General features: G+C 45.0%; 1 protein-coding gene across 3 annotated transcripts in view; it reads right to left on the bottom strand.

Moving 5' to 3' along the window:
- Window positions 1-2,248: 2,248 nt before the first annotated feature.
- TESK2 (testis associated actin remodelling kinase 2) overlaps window positions 2,249-18,513 on the bottom strand; it is a 117,403-nt gene continuing 101,138 nt past the window's right edge. For all 3 annotated transcript variants that reach the window (XM_037906706.2, XM_043521300.1, XM_037906703.2), the window contains 2 exons: window positions 11,403-11,550; window positions 2,249-7,435 (listed from right to left, as the gene is read on the bottom strand). In XM_037906706.2, the coding sequence (XP_037762634.1) occupies window positions 6,432-7,435; window positions 11,403-11,550 (1,152 nt within the window). In that variant the 3' untranslated portion in view covers window positions 2,249-6,431. The remainder of the gene's footprint in view (window positions 7,436-11,402; window positions 11,551-18,513) is intronic.

The following is an 18,513-nucleotide window of genomic DNA, read 5'->3' as shown; positions in this document are numbered from 1 at the left end:
TCCCTTCCAACCCTGATATTCTATGACTCTGATCAAAGCAACCATCAACCTTTCCTTGGTTAGTCTCAAAGAGCTTACTCTATTTAGCTTATCACCATAAGGCAGGTTTTCTAATCCTTTAATCATTCTTGTGGGTCTTCTCTGACCCCTCTCCAGTTTATCATTCTTCTTGAATTGTAGACACTAGACCTGTGTACACAATTCCAGCAGTGGTTACGCTGGTGCCAAATACAGAGGTTAAATAACCTCTCTTCTACTACTCAAAGTTCCCATTTATGCATCTGAGGATCACATCAGCTCTTTGTTCACAGCATCTCACTAGGAGCTCGTGTTCAGCTGATTATCCATCCCCAAATCAGAATCACTACTTCCCAAGAGAGAATCCCCCAGCCTGTAACATTTAGCCATATTAAAATGCATATTGTTTGCTTGCACTCAGCTTACCAAACAATCCAGATCACACTGTGTAAAGTGACCTGTCCTGTTATTTACCGCTTCCTGCCCCCGTTTTTGTGTCGTCTGCAAACTTTGTGATAATTTTGTTTTCTTTAATAAAAATATGACCTAGCATGAGGCCAAAAACTGATCACTGCAGGAACCCAAGAGAAACACGCCTATTTGATTTACAATTCCATTTTGAGACCTATCAGCCAGATTTTAGCCTACTGAATGCATGCCGTATCACGTTATGTGGTACCAAATCAAATACCTTACAATACTGTCAGTGTATTAAAACACTATTAGCTGCCAAGGCGTCTAGCCCAGGGGTTCTCTCAACAAATGTTCTGGTGGCCTAAGTGTGGCCACCAACTCTTGCTGGTGGCCGCTCTGACAATTTTTCCTAAAATATTTAAAACTTTAGGAAAAACTAACATATGCCCATAGACGTGTCCAATCCATTGTAATCTATTTAAGCAGGGTGTTTTTGCAGACTCAAATAATGTGCAGTTGTCCCTATTCTTTACTGGACCTAAATAGAAGCACAAATAAGGTGCTTGACATGGTTTGCTGTTTTGGGTTGATGATTTTTTATTTTGGAGACTTGCTAGCTAGTAAATCCGCTATTGTGAAAAGTGATATTTGTTATTATCACATTTCACAGCCGATTTACTCAGCCCTGGCAAGCTGGGGGACAAATTAAGCCCTAGATGGGGAGGTGGATAAGGAGGCAGAGGGCCAGCGGCAATGGGGGGCGGGGGTGTGTGGCTGGAAATGGAGCCCTCTGTTCGAAGCCCTGTGGCTGGGAATGGAGCCCTCCATCACATGGCCAGAGCCTGCCGCCCACCACTGAAGCCCAAGCCTCACTGCCCCGGGAAGGTGGGAAACTCACACTGGTTGCCTGCTGCTACAGTGTTTGTGGTTCCAGAAGGGGCCTGGGATTTGCCCTGTTGGTGACCCTGGGGGAGGGAGGGGTGGCTGCTTTGCCCCCCACCAAAGCAGCTGTGGCCACTAGAAAAGCCCCTGGTGGCCACATGCAAGAACCGCTGGTCTAGCCCATCTCCAGATTATGCCTGTGCCTATACAAAGCTTTAGGACAGAGCCATGCCTTGTCCACTTCAGTGCTGAAATGGCTCAAAGCCCTGGTGCTTCCACCACTTCCCTTGGGGCGTATGTATCTATAAAGGCTAAAACAGCAACTAAGTGATCACAACCCCACGTGTACATACACAAAACACCTACCACAGTGAGCATCCCTCACCTGGCTTTACTGCAGTCTAGGTGTCTTATTTCTATTGTAGATAAGTTCTTCAGGGGTATTTAAGCATCTAACTCTCTCTGAAATCAATGGGAGTTAAGTGCCTTTGAGGAGATGAACCAGCTCTCACTGAAATCAATGGGAGTTAGATGCTTTTAAATACCTTTGAGGATCTAGGCCCTTGTCTCATTTCATCTCTCTACAGTACCATACATGCTCCTGGTTTTCTGTCCTTTGGCAACACCATCGCTGTCTGCCAAAGAACAAGGTAGGCTGCTAATGCTGTGGGGCAGTCCATTTCCAGGTGCTGAGCAGCATAAGACACTTCGGGAAGAGACAATGGATAAGTAACCTGGACGCCAACATTGCCCTACGTAGGATGCACGTGGGAGGCTGTTTTTTTTTTCTGGTACCACTGCATGTAACTCAGCACTTTACAAATAAAGGCGCTATATGAAACCAAATTTGTATTTCATACCTAGGAACTGTGAACTCTTTAATGAGCTTATAGGATAGTCAGTTTTTCCACTTTTGTCCTCTTGACCACAAGAATCATGGTTTTCTTTTATTTTTATTTTGAAAGCAAGTTGGGAAACAGTTTACAAAAACTGACCAAGAAAAAAAATTATGAAAATATTTAACTAGATTCATCTTTGGTTACTTCTTATTGCAGTTCCAATAAAACATACACCATTTCCATAGTTCAAAAAACATCAAAAGTCAGAAGATCAATCAACATAAAAACAAGATTTGCTTTCTTTACATATTCATAAATATCCCCAATATTAGAAAAAACTTGTTTTGCAAAGATTTTTTTCTGGCAGTGTTAACTTACTATTGTACACAGGCTACAAACTTCTTCCTAAGCCTTTAATTACAAGTTTAGCTATTTACAGACTGCAAAATATTAAGACATAAAACTCCTTCATAAATATGAAAATAGATCATTTTGCAAAGATCTTTAAACTTATTTAATCAAATATCCACCTGCCCAAAAAGGTTATTTGTTTTTGCATAGAAATGTAGTGACATGCGGTATAACAATAGCATTAAGTGCAAACAGGAATTATTCAAGTGTCTTTAGTTGTACTGGCAAGAAACGTTCTGTACAGCAACACCTTTCAACAAAGCAGAATAAACCTATTGTAGCCCTTTGCCCTGCATCTGCTTCTTGTCAGGGGCAGCAATTTACCACATGTGCTCTCTTTCTTGTATGTCACCAATCAACAACAAAATAGCTTATAACAGACATTTAAATGAATCCAACATAGAAACAGCTAAAGTGAATTTAAGTTAGATTTCTTAAGGAGACGTAGCAGTGTCTAGAAATAGTTTAAAAAGCCAGAATTGCATCTATTAGAAAAGTCAAAAACATGATAAAATTCAATCGGAACAAAACAACTTTTAATCGCATTACTGTAAAAAGAGGGGTTTGCCTGAACTCATTTTTAGCAGTTTGTATTCATGGTCATCAGGAGCTGGGAGAAGCTGCCTCACAGTATGGGCTACTAGTTATTCCATGTAGGACAACAGCATCTGTGGAGGGACGAGCGACCAAGCTCCATCTAACCAATCTAGTCTGGCTCTGCGTGGCCAGATGGACAGTTAACGATTAGTGTTAACCAAATCAGACCGCAGAAAGACTTGGTTTTCTGAGAGACTTACCAATTGAAAAACCAGACTTACATTCACGTGCCACTCCCACACATAACTTGGTACTTGGGAAAGACGGCATGCTAACAGTCCAGCACCATTCCTTGGCATTTCCATCTCTGTGACCTATCTCCAACTCGGCACCGCGGGCTGGAAGCGACAGGGCCGTGCCCTACACAACGTAGCTGGCTTTCTGTTTAAAAAGTGGAATACTTTTCCCCCCAACTAAAATTATTTTAGCCATGGTGTTTATACAACGGCTGGGGAATACAGATTTTAAAAGATACTGAAGCAAGGAAGCAATTCACCCAGGGCAGGAGAAGTCAGTCTGACTGGAGCCATGGATGTATCCCATGCCTGTCAACACAAGAGCTTCACAGTCAAGTTTAACAGAAGAGCTGAAGGCAGAGCTTCCGGTGCAACAGGCATCCCCAGCGAGATGCTGTTGCAACAGCATCATTGTTTTAAGATCTAACAAACACAAAAGCAAACGAGGCGTGATTTCTTTCTTCAGTCTCTCCAGTGGGACTGAAGGCAGAAGTAGGATGCTGGTTAGATTCCCTGTAATCAAGTGAAGCTTCCAAATATAAACACTTCTTGTTATTGCTCATTTGCCTGAAGTCACAAACCTAACCCTGCCTTGTGACAATAGCAGCTGGTGAGGATGGTTTCCTTTGCGAATGGCTACAATTGTAAAACAAGCATCAGCTGGATGATCGTTACTTTGATTAGCTAGATAGTTTCTCAGCCTTGAACAGAAACTGCATGTATGTGGGTAGCACCTGCCAGCCAAGAAGCTCCATACTCTGTCGCCTCCCAAACCCTCCCACCCCCCCCGAGAGGACGCACAAGGACAGAAAACCTGCCGAAGAAGAAGGGAAAAGGACTGTTCTAGAAATCAGCACCTTTTTGATGGAGGGGGAGTACAGGAGCAAAGAAGGGTTAAAAGACCTTATTAGGGATACACATTTTTTCTTTCATGCTACCAAGTCCTGTCCCACTGGTAAGGGCTGTGCTAAGGAATTCAAGGAGGCCCAGGGATTCCTATTTAATTCTTCACAGCCAATGGGAAGGGGCAATGCTGCTGGCCACTTTCACACAAGCACTGAGAGAGAGGAAATCTTAAGTAATTCATGGGCCAGGAGACAATTTACCACCCCACAAACCCAGGATTCATCCCTCACTCTCAAACAACTTTCCTAGCTGGTCTCTAAAACCCCTTCTTCCTCATCCTCTATTTCTTTGGGGTGAGACAAGCAGAGGAATAACCTAATTTCCATCAAGGGACACTGTTGCTTTATATTTCCTCTCCCACCATCAGTGCTGAGTTCTCCCAAGGCTGCTGCATGGAAACAAGAGAGTTTCCACGTTAGTACTTGGGGTGAAATTCCCAAGTACCAGGGGCCATCAAGTGATACAGAGGGCCTGTTGTAAATGTCAGTCTTACAGATAAGCTGATATGTGGCCCTGTGAGAGCCAGGAATGATAATGCAGGCAAAACCCCACACATTCTAATCTCAGGAAGTGCAGGTGAAAGGACCATACAGGAAGCTGTGTAAATAGAACCACAGGACAAGCTTTCTATGTATATCTACCACAGGGCTAGCACCTGACTCTCAGACACACACAAGTGTGCCCACAGTGGCTGGCTTTAAACACACTATTGTTTCTTTCAAATTTACATTCTGGTGGAAAAATAAAACTGCACTCAGACGGTTGCTGAAGGCAAAAGCAAATGGAGATACACTTGCCTGTTACTTTCTCTTTGCCAAAGCAATACAGAACACTGAATTTATGGGGAGAAACTGATTTTCTTCAGTGTCTCTAACAAGCCGAAAGCCTTTATCGTGAGTCTGTCCTAATCCCCTTCTCAGTGAAAAGCTTCTTTAGATTTGCATGAACATCGCTGAAAGCTTTGCTGTCGACATCCACTGCACTACAGGGTTTTTATTCTTTGACAAATTTATTAATCAAGCTGCTTGGTGTAAATAGGGACAGATTGTTATTGCAGTGGCACCAGCACCACATTGGGAGGAATGGGATGTCTGACAGGACTGGAAAAGGGTAACAGGACCCTTTTGTCTCTGGGTCACTGATTCAAGCCTTGGCAAGTCAGTAGTGAGTGCCGAGTTGTTCCCAGAGTGCTGTTTGGTGGGTGTATGTGGAAAGAGTTGATGGTGTCAATTCAGTTCCTCATGGACAAGCGTCCACAACACAAAGCTTTTATTTGCAGTTTCATGAGAGGCCCGTGGATGAATGTGCCTGGTGTCTGAGCTCCCCTTTCAACCCTACAGTAATCTCCCTGGGTGCCAGGTTAAGATACACAGACAGCTGCGTGTATGGGGAGAACCTAAAGTGTTGTGGCCTGTGCTGTATCTGTTCTAGGGATGCACACGGGTCTGCAGTCTCCAAGGCTGTTGAGCCAGCGTGTTTCACTGGGACTAACAGATCACTGTATCAGAAACTGAACCCCACGGCACAAGAAGCATACAAGAGAATAGTTTCCTCCTGTTAATCAGCAGGTACTTGGCGTGCTGCTAAGTTTTCAGACTGCTACCAGCAGAAGATTTGTGTTTTCCTTGCTTTTGAGATCAGTTTGTTCAAGAGTGTGCTGTGAGCCTGCAGATCCTGTTAGAGCTCTGAAGGCATTTATATCTGCCTAGCACTGTCCAAGAGAGAGCCTTTCTTCCAATATTAGACAAGGCTCCCAACTGAATTCACACGCACCAGCTGGACAGAGTGCTAAAGTAAAAGATGCAGGGCTGGGGTTCAAATCACTTACACACTACCAAGCTCCTGCTGCATACAGCCCTGCAATGATTATGGGACCTTGTGGGCATCCTGCCCGATGCTGGTTGCAGTAGTTGCCTCTTGTAGTGAACTAAGGGATGATGGACACATTTAAAAATAAAAAAAAACAACAACTGTTTCTTCAGATGCGCTTTGCAGCCTCCTGTTTGATGGCCGGTTTCTATGATCCACTGAAATATCCAAGACTTAGCACTACAGGAAAAAGTTAAAAAGTAAGTGAATGGGGACAGTCCGTCCCCACAAGAAGGTATCTGGGTTTTAAGCCCTCTCCTTAAATGTCACATTTTGACTGTGTGCCGCCAGATGCTGACATATTAGGAGGTGCCAGTGAAAGTGGGGCAGAGCTGTCCATATCCAGCACTTCAAATGACAACGTCTCTCTGCCCAGCTCCACAGAGGGGTTAACACTGAATGGAGATTTGGAAGCCTCTGGCAGTAAGTTCTTCCGGATCTCATCTTCCACCTCCATGTCTTCAGAGCTCACAAACACTCTCAAGGAGCTGCCTTCCTCAGAGTTGACTGAATTCTGGGCTGAGCGCCCCTTGTATCTTAGGGACTCGGACTGAGCCTGCACTAGCGGTTGGTTATATCCTGGATCCTCACTTGTGTTTTTAACAGGACAGAATCCATTTTCCTCCTGGGACTCTGGCCAATCGGAGTAGTCCATGTCCTCCTCTTGCTCTGGCACCAAAGGAGAATCCTGCCTGTGAGATCTGGCCTGAAAGGGAGGGATTTCTGATACTCCATACTTACTGCTGCTCAGGAGTTTTTGCCGCATCTCAGCCCCTAGCTGGGTCGAGTCACACCTACTGACAGTTGAACACAGACCCCCAAAAGGGACATAATCTTTATGCAGAAGTTCGGGAGAGACTGGGAGAGATCTGCACCGCCTCCCAGGGGGGGAAGAGAATTCCTGCCAGTCCGTGCTATAAACCTGCCTGGACAGGGACTGGCTAGTCTTCAGGCAGTCCTCTGCCTCTGGGGAGTGCAAGTCAAACACAAGGGAGATCACAGACTTGCTTGGCATGTCAAAAAATTTGATCTTCCCCCCCTTCAGGTCTTCCCTGGCATTGAAGGGGTTGACTTTCCGCGCCGCCCCTTTGCTTGGTGTGTAGTAGGGGTCCTGTACATTGATCTTCCGGGAGGGCTTGCGGGAGAAGATATCCGACTGACTGCGTGACAGCAAGATGTTGCGGCGTGGGCGGGGTGACTTGGGCGGGATCTTGTCATCCAGTGAACTCAATCGCTTTATTCCTTGTCCTTTTTCACTCAGCCCTGAACAGGAGAAGAGAAACACCTTTAGCTTTGTGGCCAGACATGCTGCTGGCCTGGCTCACTCCGTCTGAATCACAACGTTACAAGGAAGGGGGAAGACTCCTGACTTATAAGTGATGCTCTCTTACAGGGAGCATCCTCCACAAACACACGCTCTTGGGTTACCTGCACGTTCCTGTATGGAATCCCTGCGAACAAGGAAGGTTGGGAAGTTTTGTTCCCCTCATTCCCAAGTGCAGGCGTATGCTCTGAACACGGAGTGATACACATCTAGCATCCTAAAATGGAGCCATATCCTTTTGCGACTTTTTTTTTTTTTAATTTAAAAAGGACAACTGAAATAATCATTTAAAAGTATTGCTTCCTTGTGCTACTAACCTCTTAAATTATTTAAACTGAAATAATTCTGAAGGTTGAATTTGCTTTTCACCATTGGTGCTGTTTTACTTTCTGCACTTAACTCAGATTGGTTGGTTTAACTATTATTTATGGTCAAATCTGTCCACGCTAGAGGTAATGCTGAGGCAATACAGCAGGGACGTGAAAGCCCAAAGGAGATGGTGGTTCTACAAACTTCGATATGAATGAAAATTTGTTCATCTGTTTTAAAATTTTTATACAAACCCTCCATTTTGAGTGGCTCTTCAAGTCCTATGTCAGTAAACTGACAGGCCAATGAACAGGTCTTTTGAAGGGGGGAGTTAGTAGGTGTTCTCTTTTTCTAGCCTCTTTTGTGTTCCATATACTAGCAGAACTAACTCAAATGCAGGATCTGTTGAGGAAACTTACCATTAAAAAAAGTTAGAGCACAAAATACTAACACAAAAACGCTATGAGTGAGGTTTTCACAAAAGCTTAAGACACCCCGTGCTGTGAAAGGTGAAGGCAAAAAAAAAAAAATTCAATACTTCCCTCTGGAAGTGGAGAGATTAAATTCCATATGAGCCTTCACACAGTACATTATCCATTTCAGACACTAGGGAGACAGTAGTTTGACTTCGTAACAAGAGATTATAAACACTGTTTAAATACGTGTAATAAAAGCTGCATCATTAAAACAGGGTGGAAAGAGATATTCACAATTATTCAGGAGGAAATTTTTAAAAAGGCTCTCCTGAGAGTTAGCACCTAACTCTCAATTGGAGTTGGGAGCCTCTCTCTGCTTGGGGCCTCTGAAAGTCCCCCTCAGCTACCACAGGGCAATGCTGACTGATTAGGTGGGAAGTGAAATATTTTCTTCTTGGGATTTTTGTTTGCAGGATAGACACATACAGATACCTCCTTTTCCTTCAGACCCTGCTACAGTTTAGATTGTACTCTGAAGGACATCACTGGTCCAGAGTGAAAGAGGTCAGTTAAAGAATACTGACAGGTTTCAGAGTAGCAGCCGTGTTAGTCTGTATTCGCAAAAAGAAAAGGAGGACTTGGGGCACCTTAGAGACTAACCAATTTATTTGAGCATAAGCTTTCGTGAGCTACAGCTCACTTCATCAGATGCATGCAGTAGAAAATACAGTGGAGAGATTTATATACATAGAGAACATGAAACAATGGGTGTTACCATACACACTGTAACGAGAGTGATCACTTAAGGTGAGCTATTACCAGCAGGAGAGCGGGGGTGGGGGTGGGGAACCTTTTGTAGTGAAAATCAAGGTGGGCCGTTTCCAGCAGTTGACAAGAACGCCTGAGAAACAGTGGGGGGTACAGGGGGGGGAATAAACATGGGGAAATAGTTTTACTTTGTGTAATGACCCATCCACTCCCAGTCTCTATTCAAGCCTAAGTAAATTGCATCCAGTTTGCAAATTAATTCCAATTCAGCAGGCTCTCGTTGGAGTCTGTTTTTGAAGATTTTTTTGTTGAAGAATTGCCACTTTTAGGTCTGTAATCGAGTGACAAAAGAGATTGAAGTGTTCTCCGACTGGTTTTTGAATGTTATAATTCTTGATGTCTGATTTGTGTCCATTTATTCTTTTACGCAGAGACTGTCCAGTTTGACCAATGTACATGCCATCATGTGCCAGCAATGCCCCCCTGCCATGTACGTTGGTCAAACTGGACAGTCTCTACATAAAAGAATAAATGGACACAAATCAGACGTCAAGAATTATAACATTCAAAAACCAGTCGGAGAACACTTCAATCTCTTTCGTCACTCGATTACAGACCTAAAAGTGGCAATTCTTCAACAAAAAATCTTCAAAAACAGACTCCAACGAGAGCCTGCTGAATTCGAATTAATTTGCAAACTGGATACAATTTACTTAGGCTTGAATAGAGACTGGGAGTGGATGGCTCATTACACAAAGTAAAACTATTTCCCCTTGTTTATTCCCCCCCGCCCCACCCCCAGATGTTCTTGTCAACTGCTGGAAATGGCCCACCTTGATCATCACTACAAAAGGTCCCTCCCCCCCCCCACTCTCCTGCTGGTAATAGCTCACCTTAAGTGATCACTCTCATTACAGTGTGTATGGTAACACCCATTGTTTCATGTTCTCTATGTATATAAATCTCCCCACTGTATTTTCCACTGAATGCATCCGATGAAGTGAGCTGTAGCTCATGAAAGCTTATGCTCAAATAAATTTGTTAGTCTCTAAGGTGCCACAAGTCCTACTTTACTTTTTTTTTTTTTTTTTTTTAAAGACTACTGTGTAACCTCTCCCCATCACTATGGGAACCTGAGAGCTGCTGGGGAAAGAGGGAGGAAGAAAGAGTCAGCGTAAGAAGGGGAGCTTCCCATGGCACAGGCTTTTCCCCTCGCCAGCACCCCACTGGGGCACACCCTCTTGTTTCTCACTGTTTGCAGTATAGAACTTCTTGCTTTTTAGCTGGGGTTTCGACCCCAAAAGACAACTCTTTATAAAAGCAGCAAACTAGTCAGACTTCTCACTATCCTGCAGCAAGCGGTTCTATCCCTCCACACACACTAGGTGGCACTGTGACACTGCACAGGAAGGCACTCCAGGCCACCAAACATTCCCCACTGGGTTTCAGTTATAGTCTTTTCTCCAGCGCTCACAGCATTTCTGGGCAAGGGATACAAATCTTGTATCTATTGTGCCCTTTTTCCGGAAGGATCCCAAAGCACTGCACAAATGCTACGTGTACATACACCAGAGTACTCTGTTTATACCAGGGTGTGGTGGGGATAAGCCATGTGTCACACTGACAAGACATGAAAAATTGCATTTATCACGCACCACTGTCTACCTCCAAATTCAATTCTGCTAGGATTAATTCTGCCATCCGACACCCTTCAGCAACTTGAGAGTCCCTGGAACCCCATCACTGCTTTACAAGGGGAGGCAACAATTATTTGTAGCTCTGGCTACTTGCAAGATTTGAGAGCTTAAAACTGCAATAGCAGGAGTTACAGCTTTTTGATTGGTTATAGAGGTATCTAAAAAATGCCCTTTCCCTCAGAGGCCTGTGCACAGTTTGACCCGTGGTACTAAGGCATCCGGCTTTACAGAAGGAAGGAAATGTACAAGAAGGGCCAATAACTTTTGTCTGAAGTCGTTCTCTATGGAACATGGTCTGTAAGGAATGTGTGGTACTGTGGCAGGAGATATAGAGGTCACTGTGATTAAGAGTGCCTGTCAGGGGTAGCATCTTCCTCTCTGTGGGCCATATCAGCACTTTCTTGTCAGGTGCTTGAAATACCTGAGCGACAGACAGACATTGTTGGATAGACTATCAGTCCGTCTCAGAGCAGGAGCTTCTATATTCCCTTTATGATCAGATACAGCAGCAAGTGTTTTCCAGCACACTGCTCAAGATGGAGCTCATTGAAGGAACTGGGAGAAAATAAAAAAAAGTCTTAAATCTTACTTCTCTGTTTTTACATTTTTTGCAGGAAGTGGGTAAGAAGGAACTGTCCCTTGTGACATGAAGCACTTTATCTTCACTACAGTCATCTCTAACAGCCTTTGCAGAAATGTACCCCCCTCGCTCACACCTTTGGAAATCGAGATAGGTTTTCTCTCTGGGCCGTCCAGATTCAGCAACTTCCTTTCTCTTTCAGACTCCTCATTTCTCAGGCGGTTTAAAATCTCCTCCAGCGTTTTGACGATGTCGGCAAATGAAGGACGTAATTTTGGGTCCATCTGTGAATGTATGCAAAAGCCAAATAAATCAAGTAGTCTCCTCCAAGCCATCCTATCTACAGAGCTGTGTAGATGAAGGGACAGTTTTCAGGAATTTAGTAAATTCAGATTATTGGAGGGGGAGGGCGGGGGTTTAGAAAATGGAACATAATTCCATGCCCAGTGCAAACTTTGTGACCGTAAGTGGGGGGGAAACAGCAAGTCCGTATCACAGCCTATGTCCATTAGTAAATCTTAGCCGAGCTGATTTACAATTACAAAGAAGACTTCACAATTAACTGTCAAGCCTCAGGCTTCCGATGTAGTGGACACGATCTGGAGCCTAATTAAACTCCCTAAGGGGGAGTGCAACGTTCCTATTTGTATTGGGGAGTTCATAGTGCAAGGATCTCATTTCTGGATCGCAGTAACTTCTGAAGGATTACATAGCCATCCATTTTCAAAGGATGCCTGGATCAGTGCAAATTATACTCAGAGCTGTTTGTTCCTACATAGGCATGTCACTATTTAAAAAGTTTTTAAATTTTTCCTTGAACTACTAGTGGCTGTTATGAAAAGCTGCCCAGACAGCCTAGCTCATTAGACAAGAATCTGACACCTTTAAATATTATTGCTTTCCACTTTGCCCTTGTTCTTTCCACATAATGCCCAGTGTGTTGGTCCTGGATCTCTACTACAGAATTCCTGCAGCAGACAAGAAGCGAGACTGTATATAGGTAGATAAAGCCAATATGCTGTGAACAGCATCTTACAGGACCACCACTGAGCCAGCGAAAATCTGTTGCCAAGTAGAAATAGGTCTCTAGGAAAGGTTAAAACGAACTGTATGGGAAACCATGGTGACCCTTTCAATGGCTACTCAAGACAGGGGTTGCCTACTAGATACAGGGCCTTAACACACGTTGTACGTTAAGCTGCTCTATGTAAAAAGGTTTAATTCCGCAGATAAAAATTAACTTAAATACAAAGCTAGAAACACAAGGAAGACCATCAGCTAGAAGCAAACAGAGAAGAAATTCCTGACTCCGAAATCAGAGTCCTTGCAGTACAGATAGCCTCAGACAGATCCCACCCACAACGCAATGCTCAGGAGGCAGCAATGCTTTGTAAAAGGCTTTCAGAGGCTTCCCTGAAGCTGCCCTGCAGTTCCTAGGAGATGGAACCGACTGAGGAAAACTAAAATCACTGGCCAGGGATGCAACATTATGGCTGAGAATTCAGACAGACAACAATAAAGAATATATGACCAAACCCTCAGCCCCATTCTGGTTGCTTTAAATGGCACAAAAGGGCAGATGGGTATTTCTGACATAGGAGAATATCTGGGTGGCGTGAAGCCAGCATAGCCAGCTCTGTGCTCTCCCCATGCCACAGAGAGTGGGAAGGGGTGGCGCCAGAGCACACTGCTTTGGCAATCCTTATCCATGTAATGGACCCTGGGGCCCACCGCAAGCTGTAAGAAATCAGAACAGCTCTTAGGCCAGGATCTGTGAGGGGTAGAGGCAGCAGAAAGGTAACTTAGAGCCACCTTTGCCTCTTCCCTCCTCAGCTGCTCTAAATCTGCTCTGGTGCAGCTGAGGATTCAGCCCTCAAGACTATAGATCCCACAGCCCACCTTATACCCATGGAACTTTTTGAATGAACACACATGGTTTCATTTGTAAGTCTGCATGCAGTGTGACTTATAGCTGCAGTGGGGACTTTGATTTTGGATTTCCTGGCTTGGCCATGTTTAAATTCAACCATAACAGTGAATTACAGAAGTTTTTTTATGCACTAAAGTTGTATTTCTGTGTTTACTGCTCTCCCTAGAGCCTTAAATGTTGTCACTTGCTGCAGGAAACACCATGTCTCTGCATATTTATGGTGCAGCTAATTACGCTGAGCTATACAGTTTCCATTACTGTTTGCTGACTTTTGAAATAATAAGAACATGACATATGATTGCTTCCACCCTCAGTGCAGACCTTGAGATATAGCTCACATACTAGCAAGATCGCTTACTAGCAAAGCACAAAGTGTGTAAAGATACAAGGAAACCTTATCGGGGTTCCTTTTCACCAAGTATATTTGTTGAATGTATTACAACATGCCCTACAGTGAAAGGAATTTTGTTAATGTTTAAATCCATAGGCCATTTGTTTCAATGTATTTCCTGGTGCTGCTTTTGGGCCCACAGTCACACTCAGGGAAGGAATGTTTAATTGGGGAGCGCATTTGGTGGTAGCTGATAAGTAACAATTCTCCCTCCGTAAATAAAGCTAATTCTTATTTGAGAATATAAAAGTCATTTCCCCTCTCAGAGAAAAGCTTCACCCACTAAGAATTCCATCTAGTGCTGGGAAGCTGATTTTAATCATGCCCCATGGTCTAACTGACTTAAGCCTGGCCTTGGGAACTCTCACATTTTAACCCTAGCTCTAATAAAGCTATTTAGCACTCACTATATAGAATACTTCAAATGTTCAAAGCACTGAATAAACATTAATCGATCCTCACAACACCCCATGAAGTGTTCTCTTCACTGAATTAATGGAGAAACCAAGGCAGAGAGGTGTAGTGACTTGCTCGTGGTCATAGGGCAAAGTCACTAGCAGCATCAAGAGCAGAACCTGAGTATTCCTGACTCCCTTCCCCCATGCCAATTCCTCTAGACCAGGCTGCTTTTGGCTCTGGCACTAACTTGCTCTTTGTCCTAAAATAGCTTGCTGAAGGCCAACATTTCCAGAAGGGCCTCTAAGTTTGGGTGTGTAGCTTGACGCTGTTGGATCTGATTATCAAAGCAGCAGAGGGCCCACATCCAACTGAACTCATTGGGAGCACCCACATTTCCAAATGAATTTATTCAGGTGCTCAGGTACCTCAAAATCGTGCCTAAAAGATACTGTAAGCTGGCCACCTAGTAAGAGAGACAGCCACAAGGGCAGGTTACTTACCTTGTACAGTAAATGGAGTTCAAGATGTGTCCCCCTAGGTGTGCTCCATGTCAGAACGTAGGCACCCTGGGCACTCTCGATCAGAGATATTCATCAGCAGTCTGTGGGTCTGCACCTGCTTCCTAGACACCCTTGAGTAGCCTTATGTATGTAGGGAAGGGCCAGACCTGCTGCCACTCTAGATCCTTCTCAACCATGAAAATCCAATGAAAGACTCCAAGGCAGAGGGTGGGTAGTGCAGCACCCATAAGGATGCACATCTCAAAGCACTCCAGTTACTGTACAAGATAAGTAACTTCTTCTTCGAGTAGTGTCCCTATGGATGCTCCGCATCAGGAGATTCCTGAGCAGTACCTCAGTGACAAAGGAGGGTGCCAAGGAGATGGATTCAGTAGGGACTGTGTAGCAGTGTCCCCGAAAGCTGTGTCAGCTCTGGAAGAAGGCACAAGAGCACAGAGGTGGGAACACACGTGCACCAAATACCAGGTAGCTGCCCTGCAGATGTGTGAGACAGATATGTTTTTCAGTAGGGCTACAGATGTAGATTGAGTCCTGGTAGAACAAGTATGGGGCTGGGGACACAAACCCACCCCGCCCCCCAGCTTCATAACTAAGATGCATCCTGCAACGCATTTGGACAGTCTTTGGGTGAAAATCGCCTGTCCTTTCATTCCTTCTAGGACTGAGATGGAAGCCTAGGTGAATCTCTAAAGGGCCTAGTTCTGTCTAGATAAAAGCCAAGAGCTCTGTTTTCGTCCAGTGTATGGAGGCACATTTCTTAAAAACGCCAGTATGTGAATCTCCTGATTAACGTGGAATTCGGAAGAACTTTTAGGTAAGAAGTGAAGGTGTGGGTGAAGGGTCACCTTACCACAAGAGACCACTAGTGGGTCACCCATTAAGGCTCCAAGCTCCCCTCTCTCCTGGCTAAGGGGACAGAATCATAGAATATCAGGGTTGGAAGGGACCTCAGGAGGTCATCTAGTCCAACCCTCTGCTCAAAGCAGGACCAATCCCCAATTTTTGCTCCAGATCCCTAAATGGCCCCCTCAAGGATTGAACTCACAACCCTGGGTTTAGCAGGCCAAAGCTCATACCACTGAGCTATCCCTCCCCTGTGAAGAACGAGGTTTTACGGGACAAATGAAGGAGGGAACAGTTCCCGCACAGGTTCAAATGGGGGTTTCATCAGTGCATGGAGGACTAAGTTGACAGGACAAAAGAGGTTGAACAGGCCTTTGATAAACCTTGCAGTGATCAGCTCCGTGAAGACTGAAAACCCCTTGATGGGGGAAGTGGTGAAAAGTTGTGATGGCAGCTAGGTGAACCTTAATGGAGCTCAGCAATAAGCCTTGGTTTTTAAATTCAGCAGGTAATCCAGAATGAGTGTCAGGACTTGAGCAGAGATATAGACTGCTGGCTGCACAAAGTCTGGAAGCGTTTCCACTTCTGGAGGTAAGTTTGTCTTGTCAAAGGTTTTCTATCATTAAGCAACACTGTCTGTGGCTCTGGGGAGAAGACTTGTTCTATAGCACAGAGTCATCTAGTAGCCATGGCTTGAGGTGAAGTGCTGAGAGGTGGGGGTGGGTCCCGACTCCTGGACGAGGAGATTTGCTGTCGGGGAAGGTGGAGAAGGGATTACAGACAGACATATACGAATCAGCTCTGGGAACCACACCATCCTCTTAGCACTGTCATAGTGGAGACAGGTTACTCATTTTTCTGGTTTAATTTGTTTAGGGCCTTGAGCAGGAAAGGCATCATGGGATAAGCATATAGCAATATGCCAGGCCAAGGGATGACTAGAGTCAAGTTGTGGAAACACTCCCCTTGTTTGCACTTTGCACTGGATGGTGACACGAAAAGAGATTCTCTCTGGATGACCCTAGGTAAGACATCTCTGAGAATACCTTGTTGTTCAGCTCCCACTCATGGTCAATAAGGAAACCCACCATTGTGTTCTGTGCTCCTGGTATATAAACTGTTGAGATCCATATGTGGTGTGCTAGGCACCAGTTCCATAGTTTTATTGATTTAGTGCATAAAGACTGGAACCATGATTCTCCTTGTCAATTGATATAATACACTGCTGCTCTATTGTCCAGCAATATTCTGATCAGGTGGCCCCAGATGTGGGTTAGGAAGTGCTGGCAAGTGTAACAAACAGCTCTGAGCTCTAATATGTCGATATGAAGTATCGCCACCCGAGGGGTCCATTTGCTCTGAGCTGTGAAGTTTTGGGAGTGTGCACCCCAGTCTATCAAGGAGGAGTCTGTAGTGATGATCCTTGTGGGCAGAAGCTGAAAAAATGGAACTCCCACAAACACCTTTTTTGGGTCTTTCCACCAATTTAGAGAATCAAGGCCCCTCTGAAGCACAGGCACCCACTTGGCTAGACTGTGCTTGTTGGGGCAGTGACGCTTCTCAGCCAGGCCTGAAGGCACCGAGAGTGTAGTCTTGCTAAGGCTATCCCAAACGTACAGGCTGCTATGCGGCCCAGGACTTGCAGGCTAGTCCTTTCTGTAGTTTGCAGGCTCTGTGGTATTGTTGAAATAAGGGTGGACGTTGTGGCAAATCTTGTCTTTGGGCAAGTATGCTCTGGCAGTGGTGGAAGATCAGAGTGGCCCTGATGAAGTCTATTTGACGAGTGGGTGTAAGGGTAGACTCTTCTGTGTCGAGAAGGAAGCCCAGTAAGTGGAACAGAAACAGGGCCATACTGCTGTTGGCTGTATCTTGAGAAATGAGCAACCTTTCCGGAGCCAGTCATCCAGGTGGGGAAAGATTATTATTCTCATGTGGAGAAGATGGGCTGCAGCAGCCAAGAACAAAGATCCCTGGGGCAGTGGAAAGGCCGAAGAGTAGGATACTATACTGGTAGTGGTCCCTGCCAACCATGAAAAGTCACACGTCTGGGCGAGAAGTGTGTGACAATATGACAATAAGTATTCTGAAGATCAAGGGAGACAAACCAATCTCCTAGGTCCAGAGAGGGAATTATCACTGCTGGGGTTACCAATCTGAATCACTGAGAGCAGACAAGGGGGTTCCAAGTCCTGGGTCCAGAATTGGTTTCCACCCTCCATTTTACCTTGGGACCAGGAAGTACAAAGATTAGAACTCTTTTCTGATGAAGCCTAGTGGAAAAGTTTTGATTGCCCTTAGCATTGGGAGGGATTGTACCTCCTGCCTCAAGAGACCCTTGTGAAAAGGGTCCCTGAAGAGGTCCTGGGGGGTGAGGAGGGAGGTCAGAAAGAAGCTGAACTGGATGAAGTAACCAGTAGAACTCACCTCCAGGATCCATCTGTCTAAGGTGATGCGCTTCCAGAAAGAGAGAAAATGGGAAAGACGATCCCTGTAAAGGTGGAGGGGGGATAGGTGCAGCACAGGATCTGCAGTGGGAGAGTTTGTGACCCTTGACCAATGGTCAAAACAGTTGTTTTCAGGGTGTTGCCGACTGTGAGGTCACTCCAAAAGACAGCCCTTTCTTAGTGAACCTGGGTTTCTTCCGCGGGGTTCAGTTGGTCCTATGGGCCGGTACTGGATTTGGTGAGACCATTGAGTTGTCTGCAATCCATGGTATTTTCGCTTGTCACAGGTGTTCAGGTGCCCAAAAAAGAACAAAGGGACCAGTCTGTGATGTCACTAAACAACCTGAGGCCCTTGAATGGAAGAGACCTGTAGCAGGTCTGGCAGGGTTTGAAGCTTCGGGTCTTAGCATCACCTGTACTCAAGCCCACAGATCAAGGCCCGAGGGGGGGGGGGGGGGGGAAAACCAGGCCCAGATCAGGCAAGTGAAGAGGGGAAGGGGAACACACCCCTGTCATAAAAGCACAAACTGTTAAATAACTATAAACAAAGAAAATACCAAAGGAAAGACAAGATTCACTGAGAGCGGTAGCGTGCTGCATAGCTAGCTAAGGACACCGCAAGGCTCTGTCTCAAGATGCAGGTGATTGAAAAGGAACCGGAGTGGTGGCAGGTCCACTCCCTTCCTATACACCCTCAGATCAGATCACAAAGGTCTCTG

The sequence above is a fragment of the Chelonia mydas genome, chromosome 8 (genome assembly GCF_015237465.2).
Source record: "Chelonia mydas isolate rCheMyd1 chromosome 8, rCheMyd1.pri.v2, whole genome shotgun sequence".
Taxonomy (NCBI): domain Eukaryota; kingdom Metazoa; phylum Chordata; order Testudines; family Cheloniidae; genus Chelonia; species Chelonia mydas.
The sequence above is the reverse complement of the archived record's forward strand: the minus strand, read 5'-3'. Positions and strand labels throughout refer to the sequence as shown.